Here is a 26415-nt window from a genome sequence, read left to right on the forward strand (position 1 = left end):
ACTACAGTAGTGTCACAGACTAAATGAAACATAAATGATATTTCTAATGACAATAATGGAGATCCTCTGTTAATTCCACAGATGTGAGGAGAAAGATCACATGGCCAGATTAATTAATGCAAGCTTTGTTTTAATTCTTGCACATGAGATGTCTCTCCCTAAAGTAGAGTTTAAGAGATCAGTATTGGACATTGGGAAGATAAGAGTTTAGTTCAGGAGTAGGAGATTTGGCAGGCAAATAGGCAGACTTACAGAAGCAGAACATAAGCATAGCAAGTTGGTCATAACAACCTCCTGAAATAAAAATGTGGTTGCAAGGTGGTCATAACAATTTTTTTTTGAAAAAGAGTAGGGTTGTAAGATGCTTATAAGCAACTTTCTGAAGCAAAGGCATGGTTGCCATTTCCTGGAAGAGACAGTACAGAACCATTTGTAGTGAAGGTCACAGGTGCAGCATGGCCCAATCCTTAAGAAACAGAGATTTAGTCATAAGCAGGAATAAGCCTAGTTTGTCTTTACTATAAAATGACTTTCAAACCCAAGATGGAGGCAGGCTGGTTCATCATATCCAAGGGAGATTTTGCAATAGGTACTCTTAACATTTTTTTTTCTTTTCTTTTTTGTTTTTCGAGACAGAATTTCTCAGTGTAGACTCACTCTGTAGACCAGGCTGGCCTCAGATTCAAGAGATCCACCTGCCTCTGCCTCCCGAATGCTGTGATTAAAGGCATGTGCCACCACCATCCATTCTCTAAGTCTAAAGCATAGCAATGAATCTAAAAGAATGGAAAATTACTCTCTATTGTATCAGAATTTCTTTTCTAATCATTTATAGAATGCATTCATTAATTAACCAAATATTTACTGAATGCCTCAGCCAAGCTGAGGATTCAGCAGTGACACAAACGGACAGTCTTCTCACTTTCATGGCACTTCTGTTCTAGTGATGTGAGACAGACATAAATATTTATAATAAGTAATGAGGTAATTTCAGTGGCTAGAGATGCCACTTGCTCAATGGTAGGATATGTGCTATAGTATAAGCGAGGTCCTAGCTTCAGTCTTCAAAACATACAAAGAAGGTCATATTTTAAATGTACATTTTTTAAAAGTTTTAACTTAAATATATATCCATGGTACCATTACCATAATCAAAATAGTGGCTGTGTCTGTCATTCCCCCAAAGTTTCTTTGTGTAAAGAGAGCTTCTTTACTCAGAATTTCTTTTCAGGAAAACTTGTCTGTGAAGTTGCTATTTTAATTGAGACCTGGAGAGTAAGAAGGCGCCAGCTAGGGAAAGAGAGTACAAACATGCAGACAGAGCCACTGGCACTGTGCTACTACCATGCATGAGCGAAATGAAGATATAAGAAGCTTGTAGGCTGAGGGGAAAGGTGATATTACTAGGTGCTGTAGAAGCAGGCAGCTGCCTATCGTGTGGGGCTTTGTAAGCCAGAGTGACAGTTTGGGACTTTGTTCTGAATTAATTGAAGAACAACATAGGAATGTCAATGTTTTCAAATTTTTATCTAAAAATATGTTAAGTTCCATTCACAACTACCTTGGGAGACGTGCAGCCTGGCCACCGATCAGACATGCCTACAATGAGTGAAGACATTTATTGTTTGAAATCATTTTCCAGAATGTAAAAGAACACTTGTAGCTCAGCTATAGAAAAGATAAATAACCCAATTTTAAAACAGTCAATTTTCATTAACAAATGAATGATAAAGAGAATTATATCTAACATATATATTAAATATAAATATATATAAATATTATAACATGTTATAATGTTATAATTGCACATGCTTGATATTAAATAAAATTATATATACACACTATGGAATTTTATTCCTCCATAATAAAAAATGAAATCATGATATTTGTAGAAAAATGGATACAACCAGAGCTTATGATATTAAGCAAAGCAGACTCAGAAAGACAAATGCACATATTTTTTATGTGGACTCTGGATTTGTGTGTGTATGTGTAGTTGAGAGGTGAGAAAAAGTTCTTAAGCTGAAGGAATAAGGGGAAAGTAGCAATAATGTAATACATGCAACATGAAAACAGAAGCTGCGAGGGGTAAGGAAACCAGCAAGAGGGGATGTAAAGATGATCTAGGGGAGGTGGATGAATAAGAACAAAGTATAATTATACACATGTGTGAAAATACCATACTGAAACCTATTACTGCATATGCTAACTTATAAACAGGCAAATTATTTGGGTAGATATTTCTCCAGAGAATATATGCAAATAGCCAATAAGGCCTTGGAAAGATGCTCAGTGTCATTGTCTTTAGGGAAATGCTAATTAAATCACAGTGTGATGCTACTTCACACCCACTCATACAACTGCAATCAAAACATAGTGATGAATATTACAGAAGATGTAGAACGATTGGACTCTTTATACATTACTGGTAAGGGGTAAAATGCTTCAGACACATCAGAAAACAGTTTGGAAGTTATAACAGCTGGATGTAGTTACTGTATGACCCAGAATTTCCACTCATAGGTATATATCTCCCCACCCCCGCAAAACAGAAAACACATCCCTATGAAACATGAGTGTTTTGGCAGCACTGTTTATTACAGCTCAAAAGTTGAAATACCCTTAACACTCACCAGCCAAGGAGCAGATAAATAAAACTCAGTATATCTACTTAATAAGATATTATTTGGCAACAAAAAAGGAATAAATTGCTGCTTGTGTTGTAGCAGAGCCATACCAGACAGTCGTGTTAAGTGAGATAAGGATGGTTTGGTTTCAGTCAGTAGTGCTGAAGTAGAAGGATCTTGGAGCGAGGTGAGAGGAAACAGGCTTCTTATCTCAGAAAAGTACCACTCTTCTATATGCTGCAAGAAATGTATGCCCTGGATCAGGGTAAGAAATTTATTACCATCCCCCTACTTGCCTGCAAGGCTCTGGGAAGCAGCAAGTGCCTTAGAACTGGTAGTTGTTATACCCAAATCTGTGAAGTCCCCCAAAAGCCAACAAGGAGACCAAGTCCTGTATGTAAAAGCAAGAGCCTTTATTTTATGCAAGTTTGCACTCGGTCTCTCCGCATGTCCAACATATTGGAATAAATGGAGAGCCCCGAGCTCAATTAGAATTGGGTTTTTGATGGAGGAAGGTCATTGGTTAAATAAAAAGAAACTGCTTGGCCCTCATTGGTTAGAAGATAGGTGGGAGGAGTAAACAGAACAGAACGCTGGGAGGAAGAGGAAGTGAGCTCAGACTCCACAGCTCTCCTCTCGGAAGCTGACACCTCAGAGAGACGCCATGCTCCCGGGCGGACGTGAGAGCTCTGCTTTCTGAGGCACACACGATGAAGCTCCGACCCAGGATGGACGTAGGCTAGAATCTTCCTGGTAAGCCACCTTGTGGGCTACAGTAGATTATTAGAAATGGCCTAGTCCAGGTGTGAGAGTTAGCCTAGAAAAGGCTAGATAGAAATGGGCCAAGCAGTGTTTAAAAGAATACAGCTTCCATGTAATTATTTCAGGTAAAGCTAGCCGTGCGGTCGGCCGGGTGCCGGGGACGCAGCCCACCGCTCCTATTACAACAGGTTTTTATAGTGGTAAAGGTGGGTTTGAAGGGTTTCTGAAGTTCAGGACCCCTGATTGGCTGACATTTGTCTAGGGGTATTCTAGTGAATGTGTGCTGGCAGATGATCCTATCTACAGTGGTTGGAACGTTAGGCATTTCCTTTGGATGGTCTGTTCTTGGGTGGTGCTCAGGTAATCTTAGTTTGTAGTCTTTCCTACAACCAGGTATTGCTTCAGGGTAAACTGCTGAGACTCAGGCCTCCATTAAACTTATTGGTGGCTGATCCTACACTGGCAGGTGATAATGGTTGGAAATAAAGAACTTCCTTTGGGTGATTTGTTCATGTTTAGCTTATCATGGCTGGCTCCTACAGTAGTGGAATTATTTTTGTTTACTTAAGGCTAGAACAAGATAATGTCTTTTCTCCAGATTTTGTTCAGAAGTTAGACTGATTTCATACCTTCTTCCTTCAAAAGTTCTGTTACTGGAAAATCTAGGCCAACCAGGCAGGCCACAGAGCCAAACTAGAGAGCCCCAAGCTGGGAGCCACTGGAAGCCACACATCTCCTGACTGCATCCATGCTGATAAGAAGCATGACTCACTGTGTAGTTGATGCTTCCAGGCGAGTGGGCTATCTGCTCTTATGTGTCTTTCAGAAAGCCATAGCCTTGCAATAGCAGATGGCCAGAAAGACCAAGACGGCAAATACCTTCCACAGCATTTCCAGCATTTACCGTTCCTCTTCCCTCCAATAATGCTTCTTTGTCTCCTGCCTCAGTGGGTCCCAGCGTGAGAGTTTTAGCAAGCTTCTTGCCCTGACTAGGAAGCAAGTGACACATGTGGAAGGAATGCGCTTATGCAATCCACTTCAGAAAGCAAGATGTGTCCGGCATGTAAGCCTGTTTGTTCCCTTTCTGATTGTAATATCTCCTCCATATTTCCTACCTACTAGTCATTAATATGCAAATGTTTAAAAATTCTAAGCAAAATAGAAATGTTTCTTGTGGTAAGAAAAAGGAATGTTTACCTAATGTTCTTTCACACTTCTTATTGTTTCATTTTATTTTCCTATAACTCTAAGTAGGCATGATTATTTTCAGCTTTATTTTACTTATGAGAAAACTGAAACTTAAAGTGACTTGGGATGTGATATGTGAGGAAAGACAACTGTCAGGCCAGTACACTGAGCTACACCCCCCTTACACATAAGCCCCACCCTTTACCCCATGCCTAGTTCTCCACACATCTGTACTTTTTAAAAAAATTATTAACTAATTAATTAATTATTTTCTCAGCCAAATAAGTTTTCCCTCTCTCCCTTCTCTCCTCTCAGTCTGTTCCTATAACCTCCCTTCCCCTCCCTCATCTACTACTCTTCTTTTCAGAAAAGTGCAGGCATGGCATATCAAGTTGCAGTAAGACTAAGCACCTTCTCGTCTATTAAGGCTGGATGAGACAACCTAGTAGGAAGGAAGGGTCCCAAAAGCAGGTAACAGAATCAGAGACAGCCCTTGTTCCTACTGTTAGGAGTCACACAAGAAGACCAAGCTACACAATTGTAGCATACATGTAGACAGCCTAGGTCAGTCCCACGTAGACTCTCTAGTTAGCAGTTAAATCTCTATGAGCCCTTAAGAGCCCAGGTTAGTTGATTCTGTGGGTTTTCTTATGGTGTCATTGACCCCTCTGGCTCCCATAATACTTCTCCTCTTTCACAGGATTTCTGGAGGTGCACCTAAGATTTGATTGTGGGTCTCTATATCTGTTTCCATCCATAGCTAGGTGAAGCCTCTCTAATGACAACTGAGGCCTGTATTTTTCAAAGCTTCATTTGAGATCTTAGATTTGGCCTTCCAGGCCCTGGCAGGAAATAGCAAAGAGATAGTGTTTATACTAACAGGGCTCTAAAGTAGGTTCTATGCTCAGTGAGACCACAAACCTGTTTTGTCTTTGAAGGAATCATCCTAAATGAGGGAGACTTAACTAGGACTTTGAAGAGACTTAGTCTTTTAAAAGTTCTATGTATTAACAATCTTGGAAACAGGTAGTGAGTGACTCATGACTTTGTCCCCTACTTGATTCCAGAGAGTCAGTTCGTGTACTGCTCAACTCTAGTGCCTATGTAAAGAAAATCCTACATGTTGTTCATAACCTCTTCCTCTCCCCTTTACTAAGCTAGGAATGTGCCTGTTAGCTCCTAAACTCATGACTACAGCTACCAAGTAGCCAACTAATTCAAGGTTCTTGCTTATAAAAAGAAATAGGTTTTTTGCCCTCCTCCCGCCCCCATAATAAGTTTCTCTGCCAATGCAGTAAGCCAGGTCAAGTTGACTTGAAAAAGTATAACAAGTTTATTTGAGCAAAGCAACTTTGGGGCAAGTATTTCAGTCCCAGTGATCAAGGCTGAAGAAGCCCACAAATGAAAGCTGGGAGACTTTATAGGTTGTAAGGCCAGGCGTGATGACATGTTGGCCACAAGCTGGGTTTGTGCCCAACTATGGTCTAAAGCTGAGCACTTTCGGTGGGGACTTGGGTAGCTGGCAACTTCAGGGGAGGAAATTGCAGTAGCCACCAAGAATGCAGACTGGACTTTTTGGCACCTTTCCTTTGTTCGAAGGTTCTCTGGATTTGGAGACAGGGTGGGGTGAGGAATGAGGCTTCCCAAATTAAATCATGACGGAAAGAGCTGGAGGTGTCTACCAAACAAAAAGCAAAGGCTTTATTTGGTTTTTAGCTTATCTTTTGGTTTTCAGGGTTTTGTTTTGAGACAGGGTTTCTCTGTGTTAGTGGCTCTAGCTGTCCTGGAACAGGCTGGCCTTGAACTCACAGAGATCCACCACACCTGGCTAGTTTATCATTTTTAAACAACTCAAAACTAAAATAGTGCATGCTTTACTTTTAAATGCAAAAGGTATAAGAAATAATTCATCCCACTTAGCAGACTGTGATGGTAATCAGGCTTCAGTCATCATGTCATTTCACTTCTTCTTGCTTTGATTTGATGCCAGTTTCAATAAAGCATGGCTTCCTAAGTACTTTTATAAGATAAAGAAAACACATACATCCTACATCATACCCATATATTTATTTTTAAAAAATAATATATTGTTATCCTGGATTATACTACACATTAGTCAGTTTATTGGGACTGTCTACTCAAGTCCAGTGTCCAGTGGAGATATTACCTTTGAGCATACCTGTTGATATACATGGTTAGCCAGGCTTCTTCCATCATCATTTCACCTATTCTACCTGTGACAGGTTTCACTTTGCAAAGAGAAAACTTAAAAATATGACTCAACTTTGGTTAGGTTCATTATTACCCTCATCTGGGTGGTAAGCAGTTGTTTATATACCAATTCGTCAGACTATATCTTACTTTTTTTCTCCTGTAAAGTGTTTTCTCTTTTTGTTGTTTTTGTAAAACTATATAGCAAGTAAATATTTATTGCTGTGAAGAGACATAATGATCAAGGCAATTCTTACAAAGGAAAGAATTTTATTAGGGGCTTGCTTACAGTTTTCAGGGCTTAGTCCATTGTCATCATGGCAGGGAATATGCATCAGGGAAAATAGCAGCAGGCAGATGTGGTGCTAGATAAGTAGCTAAGAGCTAGACATTATGATCCCCTGTTCGTAGACTGAGACAGATAGACTGGGCCTGAAATGGGCTTTGAAATCTCAAAGCCCATCCCCAGGGACACACTTCCTCTAACAAGGCCATACCTCCTAATCCTTCTAAATTGTGCCAATCCCTAATGAGTAAGCATTCAAATATATGAGACGATGAGAGCCATTTTTATTCAAACCACCATACAATGCTATAGTCACTTACAGATTCTGAGACACAAAGGGAGTTGGTTAAAATATAATCCCAGATTATAGATAGGAAAGGATAGAGACAAGAACACCATAGCCAAGGCCAGCTTCAGGTCATATTTGAGTTGTTATTAGCTGGATTAAGGGGACCCTGCTTTTAGAGGTCACAATTTTGTGAGTCAATAGACCTGTTATAACTTTAGAGAACCAATTTGCCAAAGGATCCCTAGGCTACAGGACTGGAGGTTGAAGATCAGGAAAGTTCCAAATTAACAACTAAACTAAAACCTGAGCAATGGAAAAATAGAGGCAAATTCTAGCTAGCAGTGGAAACAGATGAGTAGAGGCTCAGAATTTTGTTTTAGTGAAGTATGTTTTTTATTTTATTTTTTATTTGTGTAAGTATTTTGCCTTCACGTGTAACTGGTATTATAGACTGTGGTGAGCCTCCATGTAAATGCTGAGAAGTTAACCTGGGTCCTTTAGAAGACTAGCCAATGCTCTTAGCTCTTGAGCCATCTTTCCAGCTCCAATGGTGGTAAGATGAGGGACAGAGGTTGGGCAGTGGTGGCGCACGCCTTTAATCCCAGCACTCCGGAGGCAGAGGCAGGCGGATCTCTGTGAGTTCGAGGCCAGCCTGGTCTACAAGAGCTAGTGCCAGGACAGGCTCCAAAACCACAGAGAAACCCTGTCTCGAAAAACAAAAACAACAACAACAAAAAAAGATGAGGGACAGAGATAAGACTAAAAAGGAAGGCACATGAATGCAAAGTTTTCCATAGTTTTCCACTTGCCAAACCTGGGTCTTTATCTTATAAGCCTTGAAGATTATTGAATGGTTGAAAATGGCAAACTTACAGGTCAGATTCATGTTCAGGAGAACTATCTTGGCAGCACAAGAATGGATGGTATTAAGGGCTGACGGCAAGAGGCGTCAACTAGCAAGCCACTAAAGTCACTAGTATTCCAGGCAACAGAGGAGAAGCAATGCAGGGAGAAAAAGGTGACTGGAAGAGAAAGACTGAAGTCATCTCTCTATTTATTAATGATACTAAGATGTAAAGTCTTGACATTTTCACACCTATTTTAAGAGTGGTTTATTTAAGAAACTGTCCCTGTATACTGTGAAATCATATAGGTTTAAACTTGAATCTATGTTAAATTAAATTTCCCTTGCATATGCCACAACGTGATTACTTAGTAATTTGGAGGGCTAAGGTAGGTTATACTACTGTATGTTCTGATTCCATCTCAGTTTATCTTCATGTGAAGTCGTCAGTACTGCTTCTATTTACTAACATTGTATTAGCAGATTAAAAGCCATTTAACTAGTGTTCTTTTTCTAACATTGGGAACTCAATGGCCAGCGTTAAGAATGACACACACCACCTCTACATTTATAAATACTTGTACATCTCTCTATGTGGACTACCTCCTGATTCTACTGTGTTTCCATTTCTAATAATCTATAAGACAAGCTCTCTGCAGGAAACTTCTAATAGCTAGGATGCTCCTCTGAGTCTCTTTAGGAAGCATTCAGTAGTCTTGCCAAAAAAAAAAAAATGGGGGAAAGGTCTGTGAATCTTGGTTAATGAATAAGGTGAATTCTTTTATACCCTAATGAGAACAGTTGATTTTCTCTTTTTACCCCTGACGTTTTATAGTTCCAGCACATGACACGTCATAGCTAATAAACTACCTGTCTCCACTGTATCCCTGAACTAATATACCATTTTCTCCTTCAGTTCACACAAAACACATAATATGTCAGTATTCTAGCTTCAGCCTTGTGATCATCACACCCAGAGATGAACTTCATTGTCACTTTGACCTTGGCCTTTATTTGCACATCTCCCCAACATGAGTACGCATCTCCTAGTAGCAGTAAAGGTAGATTGAAATTTGAAATGGAAAGGCAAGTCTGTAGATGCAAGGCACCATAATAAATGGCCTAATATATCATTGCCTTGAGGTTGGAGATACAACTCCATAGAAAAGCACCTGCTTAGCATGTAAAAAGTCCTGGGCTGGGATTCCTTAAATCCACATTTAAAAAAAAATTGTTTTTAGGCTAAGGAAAGCTGGAATGTGTTTGTATGACAGTGGCTGATCCACAGACGTTTGCTCACAGTGTTCTGGCAGAGGACCTTTCAGAGGAGCCTGAACGGGCTTGGCCAAACAGTTGAGCAGCCCAGCTAAGAAACTACAGCCCTCTTCTTTTTGAGTTGCTCTCTTTACTTTTAGCTTTGGCCAAGTCTGTCATGCCTTTGAGTTTTGGTAACTTGAGCTTTTGAAGTTGACTTGTGACCCCATCATGAATGATTTTAGTTATCTTTCTACTTACCCACTTGAAAGTCTCTGGGAAAATATGGTGCTTTATAGTTGCAGAAGTCTTCTGCCCAAGCCACAGGGATGAGAATCAGCTGTATAAAAAGCTAGGACATGGAGTGTTGAGGCTTAGCTAGCAGGAAGCAGGAGGCAGTCAGACTTTAGTAAGAAAACTGAAGTTCAGAGTAATAGAGTTTCCGTCTTGTCATAAGCCCAGCTGGTAACATACATCAGAGCCCAGCCAAGCTGAACAAAGCTAAGAGAGAACACAGCTTCTGAATCACTATGCTTAGGGTGAGGAGAGACAGTTTTAGGCCAGACAGCTTCTCCCTACTTCAGTTGTTCCCATTTCATACACACACACACACACACACACACACACACACACACAGTTTTACATTTTAGTCATCTTTTTCTAATTCCATATGCTTTGTTGGTGCTATAGAGAAAATAAAACTAATGATAACTCCTTCTTTGGGACAGCTATGGCTGCTAACTAAGGATTATTTAGAAAAACATAGGAAGTATAGAATCCCAAAGTTCTTTATTATCACATAATAGACATGTTTAATTCCTTATCTTCCTTCAGGTCTTTCTTCCTTCAGTTTTATGTTCCATGTTTTCTTTTTAATTAATGATATGTTAAACATATTTAGGCATCCTTTTCTATGCCATATTGTAGAGGCTTAAGTTAGGGTCACAAAAATACATGACTGTCAAAGAAGTAGATATAAGAACCTTGACTTAATATTGCAGACCAAATATTCTCATTTTTAAAATGTATCTTTCATATTTAACCAAGAATCTTTCTATTAAGACCAGCCAAGAAAAAGTATCTAAGTGGCATTTTGCCTGCTACCATCATGTTTTTATATGGGAAACACAGATCCAGGGATCTAAGAGGCTAGCATTATATAGCATACAGATATAACCTTCCTAACTAGAATTATTGTAAACCAGAGGGAATTAGGTTGTTTGTTCTTTACCAGTTTTCTACTATTCTTATATGTATTCTATTATCCAGAAACAGACTTTATCTGGAGTTGTGACTTGGAGCTCAAAAGTATTCCTTAAGGAAGAGAATGCATGTAATCTATCCAAAGCCTGTGCCTAATGCTTTAGGAACTGCATTTAATGTAGATTAACCTCTAAGGACATTAAAAACAAAGAACTATATAGGTGATGGTGGCACACACCTTTAATCTCAACACTCTAAGGCAGAGGCGGGCAGATCTCTGAGTTTGAGATCAACCTGGTCTACAAAGTGAGTTCTAAGACAGCTAGGGCTACTACACAGAGAAACTCTGTCTCAAAAAAAAAAAAAAGAAAAAAAGAAAAAGAAAAGGAACTGTAAAAAGCCCCCAACATACAGCAAAATCCTGAAGTGAAATACTGGATTATATATCATAGCTATTCACCTAACACCTACAATGGGTGAAGTACAATTTTAGGAAGTATAGGTAACAATATTGTCCTTAGTAAGTTATCTTCCTCATAATATAAAAAAAATACGCAAGAGGCTGAAGAAAAGTTCAGTTGTATAGTGTTTGCCAGTATGTGTGAAGCCCTGACTTAAATCCACAAAAGAAGAAAGACGAGAAAAGAAATAAGCACATACTAATACTTTTTCTAGGGAAAAAAAAAAGGATAAAGGAGAATGGGAAATAACTATTGCCAGAGGTTTGTTCTATATAAAATGGTCATGGGAACTTTTACTAGAAGGTATTGTTTGGGCAGATATATTGATACTTGTGCAATAAGACTTTTCCTGGGGAGATGCAGCACACAGGTCTACTCACTCCAGATAGGGAGCCCACAACAGTCCAACGTATAGATATCCCTAAAAATCCAGCTTGGTTGACCAATAAGTTTTATTGGGGTTATTTATAGGAGTATAGGTGACAGCAGCATCACCAAATCCCACCCCAGCATGGGTAACAGCTCAAACCTAAAGCACACTTCACAGCCTACAGACAGCCCAACAGACTGGGGCAACTGGTCTGGTCTCAGAATCTTCTTTCCAGTTTGGCTTGTCTGAGCATCTTTATTATGACTTGCCTCCTCTGAGAGCTACTCTCAGCAGTCTATTGTTTATTCTGGGAGGGAGGAGCCTACTAAATCTGGTCAGTTTCAGGGACTTCCTGAAACTATTTTGAGTTGTTTATCTCCCTGCTTAAAAAGCTTCCTTGTAGGGGGATTAATTCCATCTCTGAGGGAATTGTTATGCAACAATACTTAGGAAAAATAAATTCAGCAACTTTCATGAAATGTGTTAACATTTTTTTGTTAATTTCAAACTGATTTACTTGGTACATTATTTCATTTTCAATCTGTGCCTGTCTTTTCCTGTAAGGTTTCATGCAGACAACAAAGACTTTGGGCCTTGTTTTTACTTCAGTCAGCTAACCTGAATCTTTTAATTAAAGAATTAAGACATTTAAGATTATTGTTGAGAGGTATTTCCAGGCTCTTATAATTTAGTTGGTTCGAATAATGTCTGTACTTTTCTTCCTTTTTCATTTTAGAAGTTTTCTGCTTAACTGAGTAGACTAAGTTCTGTTTTTCTGATTCTCATATGTCCATCTATTCCTACTGATAGTCTCTGATTCCTACTGATGCTATTAGATTTTCAGTATAAAAATCTTTTAACATAATTCTGTCTTAATAGGAAATTTGCAGCAGAAATACAAAGAATTTTCCTATATCATTAACCAAGATTCTCCCCAAATTACTGTTGCATCAACCTCTCAATATATAATGCATATTTTTTCTTGATATTTCCATTTCATTACTATATATCATAACTTTAATTATGTGATTCAGGCTGTAATTATCCATTTCTTTACCACAGAGTTGTTTTTCCCTTGTAATTGTCTTATGAGAAAATTCTTAGGGCTAGATAGATGGCTAAGAGGTAAAGAGCACTGGCTCTTCTTTCAAGGTTCTAAATTCATGTCCCCAGCAACCACATGATGGCTCACAACCATCTGTAATGAGATCTGGCGCCCTCTTCTGGCCTGCAGCCATAGATGTCAGGCAGAACACTATATACATACTAAATAATAAATGGTTTAAAAAAGAGAGAAAATTTTTAGAGATTATAAATGTCCTGCTTTTCTTTTTCATTACTTTTTCTTAATTTTAGTTATCATACAGAATAATAGATTCCATTATGACATTGTCATGTATATATTTTTTTTTGTATTCTAAACCTAGATTTAAATCTGAATGTCACATATGAGAGGATATGCAGTATTTGTCTTTCCACAAATATCTTCTTTTTCATCAAATTTTCAAGTTTTAGCATCTATGGGTACATCTTGCTTAAATCAATTATTTCTTAATTATTTCCCAATTTTTAATTTTCTTATTTTATTTGTACTCATTAACTGAATGATCCCCACAAGAAAGTTATTGACAACCATGCTAATTAAGCCAGTTAAAATTTTTAGTTTTTATCAATGGCCAGACCAAGAGTGGGCTCATACTTCTGAAAAGTCTTAGTACTCAAGCTCAGAGATACGGCATTTTTAAAGACAAATCTCCAATTACATCAGTGGGGGCTAGGGGAAGGAATTGGTGTGTGTAGCGGGGGGACTAGTAACATCTTTTATTGTAAAGCTCAGTGATACTTTCCAGATACTACATAAAACATTTGGGCCATGGTCAAGGTCAGGCAAATGTGGCTGTAAAGGGTGGAAGGCTGATAAGTGACCATGCGGGCATGAAGTAAAGTTAGGCTAGGATGGCATTACCATAGTTCTAAGCTGAATTACGCAATAAGAGCTTTCCCTTTCCCCTATTTAGTTAGTTATTTAGTTACATCAGTGTGAACTCATGGATTCTTACTTACTTAACTAGTCATAATTTTTTACTGTCAACTGTTTAGATGTTCAGGCTGTCCGCCATTTAGTAAGTAAAAGCTTCTTGTGATGTACTCATGTGTTCTTTCTGATCTAGATGTCCAGGCCACCTTGTATCTTCCACACCCACCAAACTGTTATGCAAAATTCTACCAGTCTTCTTGAAACTGGATCATTTAGAGTCACGCTGGTTTTTGTTTTGTTTTGTTTTCAGTGTAGATCCTTGACAGCTTTTACTACATTTTCAAAAGTTAATATGATCAAGTTAATTAGCACATGAATTGCTGCTCCCAGGGCTTCCTTGATGAGGAAGATGTGTTGGTGAGAGCAGTTATAGCTGTTAGTTGGAGTGAGAGGTACATTGCCACAACAGTCAGGAGCAGAAAGGTGAATGCTGGTGCTCACTGGCGCTCTCCCTTTTATTCAGAGAGAGATTTCTTTTTTTTTTTAAATATTTATTTATTTATTTATTTATTTATTTATTTATTATGTATACAATATTCTGTCTGTTTGTATGCCTGCAGGCCTGAAGAGGGCACCAGACCCCATTACAGATGGTTGTGAGCCATCATGTGGTTGCTGGGAATTGAACTCAGGACCTTTGGAAGAGCAGGCAATGCTCTTAACCTCTGAGCCATCTCTCCAGCCCAGAGAGAGATTTCTTTCTTCTGGGCTACATGACAGTACTAAAAACTAGAATCATGGCCAGCTCTTCCACTTCAACTTTGATGATGCTTGCTTTCCTCACTTGTTAGAGGAGGTACTGTCAGTGATACAAGATTGTCATGAAGGCCAAGTGGAACCCCAAGTGTATAAGAACTTAAGTATTGTTGATTAGGAAGTTAATTCTTTCCACCTTAGTAACACCAAAATGTGTTGGATTATATTCATGTGTTTCATCTTTCTCTGATAAAGACAATCATAAATTGACTAATCACTTACATCTAGAAAAGTGAGAAAAAATAACAAATTCAAGGTCACATCATAAGGGACAGAACTAAAATTAGATCCCTAATTCTTTGATACTATCCTTTTTTACTTTCTTTTTTTTCAAGCAGGATAATTAAGTTAGAATGTGGCAAGGCAGATCAGGGCTTCCTAATAGGAAGAGCTTCCACATCTTCCCTCGAGATAGCTTCTTCAAATCTAGTTATTAAGAAGCTGTTAAACTCTCCTGAAGCCTCACCTCAGTGTTGCTCACAAAAGACATGCATAACATGGTTTTTAAGAGCTGTCCAATAAAATCATTTGTTTTCTTCTGTCCAGATCTTTGAGTCCAGTGAAGGCAACTTTTTCCCTAGTTTCATAGTTGTGCACCACACTATGTATGCTTAACCCTCAGGGAAAGAGAGAAGCAAACTATTAGTACTACTAAAAAGAGCTGAGACAGGGAACTGCTCTTCTCTTGTTATCTGGCTTCATTTCTTTTTTTATTTTTTAATATTTTTAATAGATTTTTATTGAGCCCTACATTTTTATCTGCTCCTCTCCCTGCTTCGTCCCTCCCCTTCAACCCTCCCCCAAGGTCTCCATCTGGCTTTATTTCTATTCTGTAGCCATGTACTAGGTACCCACTGAGAGCCTTGTCTGTCAGGTGATTCATTACCTCCCTACCTCACTTAGGTTCATGGGCTTTCACTGTCTTGGGACTCATAAAAACCAGTTTAAAGGGAGGCCGTTTGGCTGGTTTAGTTACTCAAGCTAAGGTATAAAATAAGTAGAGTGCTGAATTTAATGAGGGTTAGGTTCTTTCTATGAAAATAACACTGATCACCATTAGAAACCATTTGTACTTTATACAAGGATTTTTCCTTTATTTTTTTCTTTTTGTATCTCTGTGTGTGTGCATGTTTATATGTACAAATAAGAACATGCATATGTGCTCATGACTTTGGAGGCCAGAGGACAAACTTGGCTACCATTCCTCTTCAGGCACTATCTTGGGTTTTAGAAACAAGGTCTCTCACTGGCCTAGGGCTTATCTGATTAACCTAGGCTGACTTCTCAGCCAGTCCCAGGGATTCATCTGCTTCCTTCTCCTCAACACTGTGGTAACAAGCATATATCACCTTGCCTGGCTTTTTATGTACATTCTGGAGATCAAACTCAGATCCTCATGTTTGGGCAGCAAACACTTCACTAATTAAGCTGTTTCCCTAGAAGTCTCCAGACCACACACTATGAGTACTATCTTCATAACCTTTTTGAGACAGTCTCATTCTGTAGCTCAGACTGACCTTGACCTCACCACAGTCTACCTTCCTTGGCTTCCCAAGTGCTTGTGTTATAGGCATAAGCCACCATTCTTAGCTTACATAACATACAAAATATTCCCCCTTCCTTTATTTAAATGTATGTGTGCTGTAGATTAAACCCAGGACTCATGATGCCCATGAGCACATGCTTTGCCAGGGAGCTGTGCCCCGGCCTAGACCCATCTTACTAATAGTGAGTATTTGGATCATTTAAACTTGCCATTTATTAAAAATAATTCTACTATGAACATTAATATACATATGCTGATATGTGTGTGTGTGTGTGTGTGTGTGTGTGTGTGTGTGTGTGTAAGAACCTCCCTGGCATTTATACCTGTGGTTGGAATTGCTAAATCATAGGGATAAATACATCCTCTGATTTATTCAGTAATGTGTATGATGCCCTACTCGTGACTCAGCAAGCCACACTTGACATCAGATATTACCAGAATCAGTATATAAATCTTATCAATTGATCTAATATTCCTTTTCAAAATATATCCCCCAGGCTCTAAACCAAACCATATATTGCATTAACTGTATGTCATGTTCACTTTCAGAATCTAGAATAGCTCTTGTATTTTTCTCTCTACATTGACCAGGCTAGTTGTTTTGTTAACTGAATCTCAATTTTGGTGTGTCTGACCTCAAGATAATTGATTTGAAGCTGAGATGATAAATATGTGGTATTCTCAGTCCATCAAGTTAGAAGATAGACTAGACGTGTTCCAGGTGGAGTGATATTTGGTTAGCAGGTTGAGGTGCTAGAACACTTCTCTTGATTTCTGGGACTTCACACTCATTTTCTTTTGGATTCACTTTTGGACCACTCTTTAATCTCTTTGCCAGCTCTTCTGTCTAACTGATGTACATTAAAGTTAGAAACTATCTTTTTTCCCTCTTTTCTTGATTATATATTCATACTCAACAAAATCTTATTTAGTGAAATGATTTTACATACCAGTAAACACACTGATGATTTTCAAATTTTTATCTTCGATTCTATCATCTCCTTTGGATTCCAGACTCAGATATATAACTCCCTAATTAACATCTCCGTATTTTAATATCTAATAGACAGCTCATAAGAAACAATTTTAGAATCTCAATTCTGGATCTCTTTCTCTGGTGTTTTCCACCTCAATAAAAGGCATCATTAATCTCCCAACTGTCCCAGCTAGTAACATTGTTTCACGTATAACTCCTCTTTTTCATTAGATATGGTTTTAATTGGATGTGTTCAATATGCTTTTGTGGTTTTCTTGCTAATTTCTTGCTTCCTGACATCCAGTCAAGTCAACTCTTCCTTCAAATGTACTCTGAATCCAATCACTGTTTCTCTAGTAATACCAAGATTTCAATGCACCATTATACTTTGGTGGGGTATGTGTGCACGTATTTACATGTGTATAATGGTTACCTGACCCATACATGCACATGTGGAGGCCAGAGGCCAACTTCGGGTGTCTTCTTCTATTGCTTTCTACTTGCCCCCTTTTGAGACAGATTCTCACTGAACGTGGAGCTTGCCTTTTAGGCTAGACTGAGTGGCTAATGAGTCTCTGGAATCCACTAGTGTCACAGGTGCACACCACTAGGACCCTGGGTTTAGACGTAAGTCCTTGTGCTTGCATAGGAAGCGTTTAGTAGCTAGCTACCCAGCTTGATCTGTTCATTCCTACTGCTTTTCTTCTCTAATCTATTCTCCACATTGCAAACTCATGTCCAGCTATGCTAACTTCAAACACTAACATGTTTCCACGTTAGAATACCTATTTGTTACACATTAGACTTACCAAAACAGTCTTTGACAACTCTTCTGTAGGCTTGCTCTTTGGAACAGTGCTTAAATCTCTTCTCTTAAAAGAATGCTTCCCAAACAATGTAGTATCCTTACCCTACATGAATCATAGCACTTGTCAGTACCTGGTACTCTGATAAATATTGTTCACTTTTCATTTCTCCCACTGAGTTGATGAGTAGAAACTATGTCTGCTCTCTTCACTGTTCTATTCCCAGGACTCAAAACAGTATATAACCCATAGCAAGTGCTCAATAATTATTTTTGTAATGAATTAGGTATTCCTTATCTCTAAATGGTCTAAATTTAAGGAGAAGATGAATGAATGACATAAAATTAAGTAGTCCACAGAATACTGTAGAAGTGCTGACCTAGCCGGGCGGTGGTGGCGCACGCCTTTAATCCCAGCACTTGGGAGTCAGAGGCAGGCGGATCTCTGTGAGTTCGAGACCAGCCTGGTCTACAAGAGCTAGTTCCAGGGCAGGCTCCAAAACCACAGAGAAACCCTGTCTTGAAAGAAAAAAAAATTAAGAGCAAACATTTTAAGTTGAGGAGAAATGATTTCCATTTTCATGTTTCACACACACACACTGCACTAATCATGGTAAAATCTCAGCCACATTGATGTCACCTTGGCTGTCAGGGTTCACTTTGAAAACAAAAGTTCTTGCCTCACTGAGTAGCCTGGGAGAGGCACCACTTCTCTTCTATTATATCTTAATTCTCATCAGAAAAAGACTATAGACTCCTGAGATCTGTCCCAGTTGTGAGCCTCTGGTTCTAGCCACAGGATTCACCTTGAACTTGGGTCACAATGCTTCCCTAAGATACTTAGGGAAATCTTTAATATTTTCCTGTATCTACTAGAAATGATTTTTTTTAAAACAAAAACTTCTATTGTAGCCAAAATAAATTCAATTTATTTTGTAATTTTCTAAGCATCTAGGTCAAATGTCAAGAAACTAGGACAACCTCCCTGGACAGAAATGTTATTTTTCCTTCTGTCTGGGATAGTGTCTTGGCTGATATTATGTCAACTTGATAGAAGCTAGAGTCATCTGAAAGGAGGGAACTTCAATTGAGAAGATGCCTCCATAAGATCCAGCTTTTTCTTTTTTTATATATATATTTATTTATTTATTATGTATACAATATTCTGTCTGTGTGTATGTCTGTAGGCCAGAAGAGGGCACCAGACCTCATTACAGATGGTTGTGAGCCACTATGTGGTTGCTGGGAATTGAACTCAGGACCTTTGGAAGAGCAGGCAATGCTCTTAACCACTGAGCCATCCTCTCCAGCCCCCGATCCAGCTTTTTCTTAGGCATTTTCTTAATTAGTGATTGATGGGGGAGAGCACAGCCATTGTGAGTGGTTCCACCCCTTAGCTGGTGGTCCTGGGTTCTATAAGAAAGGCAGAGCAAGCCATGGGAAACAAGCCAGTAAGCAGCACCCCTCCATGGCCTCTGCATCAGCTTCTGCCTCCAGGTTCCTGCCCTGTTTGAGATTCTGTCCTGGCTTCTTTCAGTGATGTACTACAGTATGAAAGTATAAGCCCAATAAACCCTTTCCTCCCCAGATTGCTTTTTGGTCATTGTGTTTTGTCACAATAGAAACCCTAATTAAGACAGGTGGAAATACAGGAAGAGGGATAATAGAATGAGTCTTTTTCTTACAGTTGTGATTCCAAAGAATCCTTCCCCTGCATCTGATGTGAATACTGAGAAGCCCAGCATCCACAGCACCAAAACTGTCTTGGAGCATCAACCAGGGCAGAGGGGGCGCAAACCAGGAAAGAAGCGGGGCCGAACACCCAAGATCCTTATTCCCCATCCCACCTCTACCCCATCCAAGTCAGCTGAACCTTTGAAATTCCCAAAGAAGAGGGGTCCCAAACCTGGCAGTAAGGTAGGTAAAAATGTGGGCTTCCCAGAAAGAGGTATGGAACAGCAAAGAGGCAATTCAGCCACACATTTCATCTTGAAAAGGAGCACATCTAGCCATCTTGTTCACCTAGTTGGTGGTTTTTAAGAGAAATCTAGATTGTCATCTCTGTTTAGCGCTTACCTGTAGTTTACTAATGTTAGAGATAGGATAGTAGGGATAGGAAACCAATTTTAGTTTTTGAGAGAGTCAATCCAATGTCTTCCATACATAAAAGATCCTGCTTCTCATTAACCTTCACAAAATAGATGCCTAGCATGTAAATAGAGTATATTAATTCTTTAAATGTATTTCATTTGCTATTGCAAAGATTTCTTTTTAAAACTTCATTTAATTATTTAATGTCAGACTATATTAGATGCTATTACATTCATATCACGATCATCACAATGCTCTGGGAGACTATTAGCATTACTTTATTATGAAGTAAATTAAAAGTTAGACATGTGAAATGATTTTCCTAAGACCATATAGCAAGTGAATGACAAAGACTACATTGACTGGTTTCTACATCTAGTTCCAAGATCGCCGCTACACACACACACCTAAGGGTCATATACTTTCCTCTAATGTAGGAAAAGATCAAGCAAGCTTCACTGAGCATGGTTACTGAATGAATGTACTACTTCTTAAATCATTCAGTGTTTCCATGGATAGCTTCCCTAGCAAAAGCAATGGTGTGAAAAAAACTCCTCTGGGGCCCTTGTTCAATCATCTCTCCTCCACTTATTTCCTAATGATCAAGGGTTTCTCAAAACCTCCTTCTGAATTTGATTACTTGAATCACCCTGTGGAAATGCTGTCCTGTTCTCCCTGGACCTCCATTGCAGTCCCATATTTTCCCTAGAGTTGGTTATTTGGCTGATTTGCTATGCTTGTTAATAACTCTAGCTAACATTAGTCCTTGTAAAGTATAAGCCCCTCAAGGTCAAGTACCTAACCTTCTTCTCTTTTCCTCCTTGTTTCTCATTCTCATGGGAGATGTTCTGTATATGTAAGATGGATGGGTGGATGGACAGACGAATGGATGGATGATTTTAGTCGTGACGCTACCTCTCTTAATTGTCCCTTTTTTATTGGATTTAAATTCTCAATGTCACTGCTCACTCTTTCTGTATAATATTCACTGCTAATACCTAGCCCTGGTCCTGCAGTGTTATTACTACGGCGACGACTACTGCTGCTGCTGTTACTGTATCACACAGCGATACTTCACCCCTCTTCTCTTTCTCTGCTGTAGAGGAGAGGCTGAATAAAGGCCCTAAGAATGCAAGGCCAGAGAGGCTTGGTTTTGATTACGTGGTCATATCTCAAGGGTAGTCAAAAGAGGGAATGTGTGTATCAGAGAGACTCCAAAAGCAAAATAAGAGAGCAAATTGAAATTAAAACAGAAAGTCTTTGTTTCAGTATATAAGGAGCTATCTCAAATAGTAGTAAGCTCCCGTAGTTACAAGTGTTTTCTCAGGGACTAGGTGCACTGCCAGGGATCTGTTTCACGAAAAAGAAGGCAGAAATATTGAAGATGATTTTTTTTTTTCAGAAAAAATCTTTTATATGTTACCTGTCACCAAAAAAAATCCTTTTAAATTTGTTTTAGCATACATTTTGGTAGTTAACAAAGTACAAGCCATTTAAATATATTCTAGAATTTCTCTTCAAAATAAAACAGAATAAGTAGGAAAAAAACCATAGAATCAGAATGCTAAATATTAAAATTACTATAATCTTCAGTTTTTTATCATAATTATTATTGATTCTTTAAGAATATCACATTATGCACTCCAATCCCACTCATTTCCCAGTCCCTCTGCCCTTCACTCTTGTAACGGCCCCTCAAGGGAAACCTTAAAAGAAATAACAAAAATATAATAGAGATAAATAAATACAAATAAGAGTATTAACTAAAAAACAAATTTAAAAAGACCCAAAAAAACAAGAAAACTGACTCAAGGAAGTAACACTCTTAGAAGAGTGTTGGTGAGGGTCCAGTGTTCATGGTGTACTGAAAGCCAGAGGCCTTGAACCTGGCCAGCAACACATTACATAGTGAACATAGTAAAGTTGTTTGCACAGAAGGGTATACTACATGGTACACAGTAGCTCCTGTGCCACTAAGACAAATGGAAAGGTGAGAAAGATGGAGAAGCAAAGTGGTTTTGTTTGTTTTTGAAGATGATTACATTATAGGGCTTTCGATATCCTTTGAAAACTGAGAACTCAGTTATTATGATTTCTCTGCTCTGCACCCTTCAGGAAGTCAAAAACATAGTAGCCATTCTTTTGAAAGTAAATATTCTCATGGTATCATGATTTGTGTCCTAACATCTGACCCCTTTTACTCTTTGCATAATCATATAAAAGTATATACCTTCCATGTGGTGACACCTCTTCTTTTGAAACAGAAAGTCTTAGAAACCAGACACATTTAGGTTTTGTCTCATCCCCATTTATGGTCACTGTGTGACTTTGGAATAACTTCTTTCAGTAAGGTGTTGAGCCCCCTTACCCCCTGTTAAGTGGAACTAAGTTTGTAGGTGGAGACTGCTTGTTCATTCCTGGCCAACTAGACCTGAATAATCACAGAGAAACTATATTATTTCAACACTGTTTGGCCTATTAGCTCAGACTTCTTATGAACTATCTTAAATTAACCCATTTCTATTAATCAGTGTATCACCACAAGGTTGTGGCCTACAAGTAAAGTTCTGGTGTCTGTCTCCTTAGGCAGCTACATGGTGTCTCCCTGACTCCTCCTACTCTCTCTCTCTGTATTCTTCCAGACTGTATATATTCTGCCCTGCCATAGGCCGATGCAGTTTCTTTATTAACTAATGGTAATAAAACATATTCATCGCATACAGAGGGGAATCCCACATCAAAGTTAATGCATGAATCTGTGTAATACATGTAATTACACCTATCTAAAATGCTAATGATACCTTCCATCTTTCTGCTTTCTTCTACAACATTCTGGTACTCAGCTCACCAGGCCGCTCTTTGAGAGAACCTGAAATCCTAGTACCAACTCATTGAACTTGTATTTATTTACCTTCTATCATGACTTCCTACTTACATAGAATTCTACTTTCAGGAATACCTGATATTGTAAGCATATGTCCATTTCTAATAAGGGTTTTGTATGATGACTTCCTCATGTGAAGCCATTTGATGTATGGCCACTGCCATCAGCAGATCTCTCTAGATTAAATTATGTGTCCTTAGAGGGCAGAGTACCTTACACAAATACTTTGTGAAAGATGATTTTTGGATCTTGGTAATAGTTGTTTTCCTTGTATACCTAAAGGCTTTTAGAAACTGTTTTTGGAAACATTCCAAACATTGGAGTTCCAGCAAAAAATAATAACAATAATAGGTTTCTCTCAGATCTTCTTAATTACACCCTTTTTGGTACTCTATACTGTATGCTTCATGATAAACATTTATTAATACTTATATGTCAGGTGCCATGTGAGGAATGGCACTCAGACCTTCACGGAGCCCTAGGTCAATAGGGAGCATCAGTGTGCAAGCAGGTAATGGTAGCACATGGACAGTACAAAGTACGGAGCTAAGAGGAAAAGTAAGAGAGCTTTCTAGATGGACATAAATTTATAACATGAAAAGAGAACATTTCCTGTTGAAGAGAAAGCTTAAGATTGTAAGATGTGAGCCAGATAAAACCACAGAGTTTTAGAGAATTCTAACTGGGGACTGGGAAGGAATAGCAGGTAATGAGTTGAAGGGGGGGGGGGGGGCAGAGGAAAACATCTGGTAGAGTCAGAAGGTCCAATTCCATTTAGAGAAAGAAACAAAATAACATTAAGCCATAGCATGCTTTCTGCTTTTATCTGCCCAATTTACAAAAGATTTAGAGTTCTTATGATACTGAATCTAGCATAAAAGTGCATTACTACAGAGAAACCCTGTCTTGACAAACAAAGTGCATTAAACAGAAAATGTTTATTAAGTACTTTCAATATGTACAACTTTGGGGCCAGTTACTGAGTAGCAAATAAAATGTGGTTCCATTAATAAATATGTTTGTTTCATGGGTGTAGTGAGTGCTAGGAATAGAGAAATGAAAAGAGAAAGTACCATGCACGGGTAGCAAACTTTTCCCATCCATTTTAACAGAGGAAACCTCGGACTTTGCTGAGCCCACCACCCACCTCACCAACAACCAGCACCCCTGAACCGGATACCAGCACTGTTCCCCAAGATGCTGCCACCATCCCCAGTTCAGCCATGCAGGCCCCCACAGGTAAGAGCAGAGGATGGAACTAGCTGCAGTTTGTCCCTGAGGTATAGTGTCTACATTTCCTCTTGTCTTCTACCAATAACTCACCCTGTCCATGTGTAAACCTAGGTTTAGAAAAATTCCTTATAGCTTTTGAAATATAAAACTTTCATTTTGTCAGAGCAGTAAGAAAACACACACACACACACACAAAAACTGGGGTAATTGTTCTGTGAAACTGGGGCCGGTTGCAAAGAATAGGAAAACATTCAAAGCTTGCTGGCCCCGTTTAGAGTAATTACTCATCTTGCTTAGTTGGGTCATTTCCTTATTAATGGTCCCTTTTACCTTTCAGAAGCCTTGTATCATGAGGCTGCCACCATTTCAATATAGATGAAAAGCTTCTGTGTTTTAAAAAAAAAATCATTAGTGGAGGCAAACCTTGATACAGTGAAAATGAGTTTTACTTTGGGTACCAGACAATGAATGATTGATTCAAAGTAAAATCTGGTAGCTGATGAGAATGGGTAATCAATCTGGGGTGTGTGTGTATGCGCGCGCGTGCGAGCGCACACACACACTATACACTGGTTGGCACATGCAAAAGTCATATGTGTCCCCATTTTATAAAATACCTATCAAGGTAGCTGCAAAATACCTGTAACCTTTAGTGAATATACATATCCATTTCTTTCCCTTTGTCTTCAAGACCTGAAATTCTCTCTTCTATGTCTTCATCTTCAACCTTCATTGCTGAGGGTTTTTTTTGTTTAACTTCCTAAATTTTTCATTTTGAATTTTATTTCAGCTTGACTTTTTTTTTAGCAATTCTATTTATTTCCTAAATTGTACTTTCAGATCTTAAGTTGTTTTCATTATTTAATTGAACTCTTTCTGTTTTCATGGTTTTCATCAAGGCATTTAGTAATGTCCACTTCAAGGTCCTCAGAGCCTACTACAATAGGTCTGATGGCTTCTGCTGGAGAAGTATTGTCTTGGTTGTTCATGTTTGTGTTTCCACTGGGATATAGGCAGCTAGTGTTATGACATTTGAGATGCTTCTGGGTATAAATATCTAGCCTTACCTTTGATGGGTGGGTGTTGTCTTAGTTAGGGTTTCTGTTGCTGTGAAGAGACATTATAATCATGACAACTCTTATAAGGAAAACATTTAATTGGGTGGCATACAGTTCAGAGGTTCAGTCCATTATCATCAGGTTGGGACATGGTGGCATTAGGGCAGACATGGTGCTGGAGAGACTGGTAAGAGTTTTATATCTTGTGCAGGCAACAGGAAGTGAACCAAACACTGGGTATAAGACCTCAAAGCCCACCCCCACAGTTACACACTTCCTCCAACAAGGCCACATCCACTCCAATAAAACCATAACTCCTAATATTACCACTCCCTTTGGGGGCTATTTTCTTTCAAACAACTACAAGTGTGTTTTGTTCTTTCATTGCTGTTTCCCCATTCTGGGTTCTAGTCAAGTATAGCATCTATGGGGTCCCTGGTAAAGAGCAGTTTTGGATTCCAACCAAGTGTGACAACTATGTGTCCCTTGTAGAGAGTGGTTCTCTACATCAGCAGGGATGGGGATAGACTAGATATGGAAAGAATGAGAATGGCTATGGAGAACTAGGTTTTCCCTGGATCCACACCAAAGCCAGGGAACAGGGAGATTCATAATATCATTATCCTTTTACTAATATATGACATGTAGCAATGTCTTATTTACCGCTTCTGATAGAAGTTACTGGTGTTGTGCCCTTTATCTTTTCACAAAACCAACTTTTGGTTTTTGGGGTTTTTTTTCTAATTTTTTTCTTTAAATTTCATTAGTTTCTCTAATTTTTATTCTCTTCTGCTTAGTCTGGGTTTAATTCCTCTTTTTTTTTTAGTTTCTTTGGGTGTAAATTTGTATTACTGACTATGATTTTTCTTTTCTAAATCTTTTCATTGTGTACTTTGCTTCTCACAGGTTTCAGTAAGATTTTTTTTGCATATTGATTAAGATAAAATATTTTTAATTTCTCATACTATTTACTTGTCTTATGTGTTTTTTAGGGATATGTTGTTTTAACGACCACATATTTGGGTATTTCTTATCTTAACTCTACTGTGACATGAAAGAGTACACTGTTTAGTTTCTGTTTTAAATTTGTTCAAGTGTTCTGTAGCCCAGGATGTGGTTTGCCTTTCTCACTGGTCTTTGTGGGCTTGAGCTACTGTTATTGGATAAAATAGTTATTTGATATCAATTATAGCCAGTTGATTTATGGTACTATTGATTTCATTTATATTCTTGCTAATTTTATTTTTATTTTCCTGCTGTATCTATTCATTTCTGATAGAAGGTTGCTGAAGTCTCCATCTACAATAATTGATTCCTTGTAGTTCTATCTGGTTTTCTGGGTTTTGGGTTTTTGGTTGTTCTGTTTTGTTTTTCATTTATATACTTGGGGTTGACATATGCCACAGTGCATGTGTGAAGATCAGAGGACAATTCTGCAGAAAGGAAGTCTATTTCCTCTTTCCACCGTTTGGGTCCTAGGTATTAAACTCAGGTTGTCTGAACTAAGGCTGTGTGTGTGTGTGTGCACTTCCC

The 26415-nt window shown here is 38.6% G+C and overlaps 1 protein-coding gene across 7 annotated transcripts in view; it reads left to right on the forward strand.

Moving 5' to 3' along the window:
• Window positions 1–26415, forward strand: part of Scmh1 (Scm polycomb group protein homolog 1) — a 128829-nt gene that overhangs the window by 84175 nt on the left and 18239 nt on the right. For all 7 annotated transcript variants that reach the window (XM_075944740.1, XM_075944741.1, XM_075944745.1 and 4 more), the window contains 2 exons: window positions 19304–19533; window positions 23704–23830. In XM_075944740.1, the coding sequence (XP_075800855.1) occupies window positions 19304–19533; window positions 23704–23830 (357 nt within the window). The remainder of the gene's footprint in view (window positions 1–19303; window positions 19534–23703; window positions 23831–26415) is intronic.

Source organism: Microtus pennsylvanicus, chromosome 13 (genome assembly GCF_037038515.1).
Source record: "Microtus pennsylvanicus isolate mMicPen1 chromosome 13, mMicPen1.hap1, whole genome shotgun sequence".
Taxonomy (NCBI): domain Eukaryota; kingdom Metazoa; phylum Chordata; class Mammalia; order Rodentia; family Cricetidae; genus Microtus; species Microtus pennsylvanicus.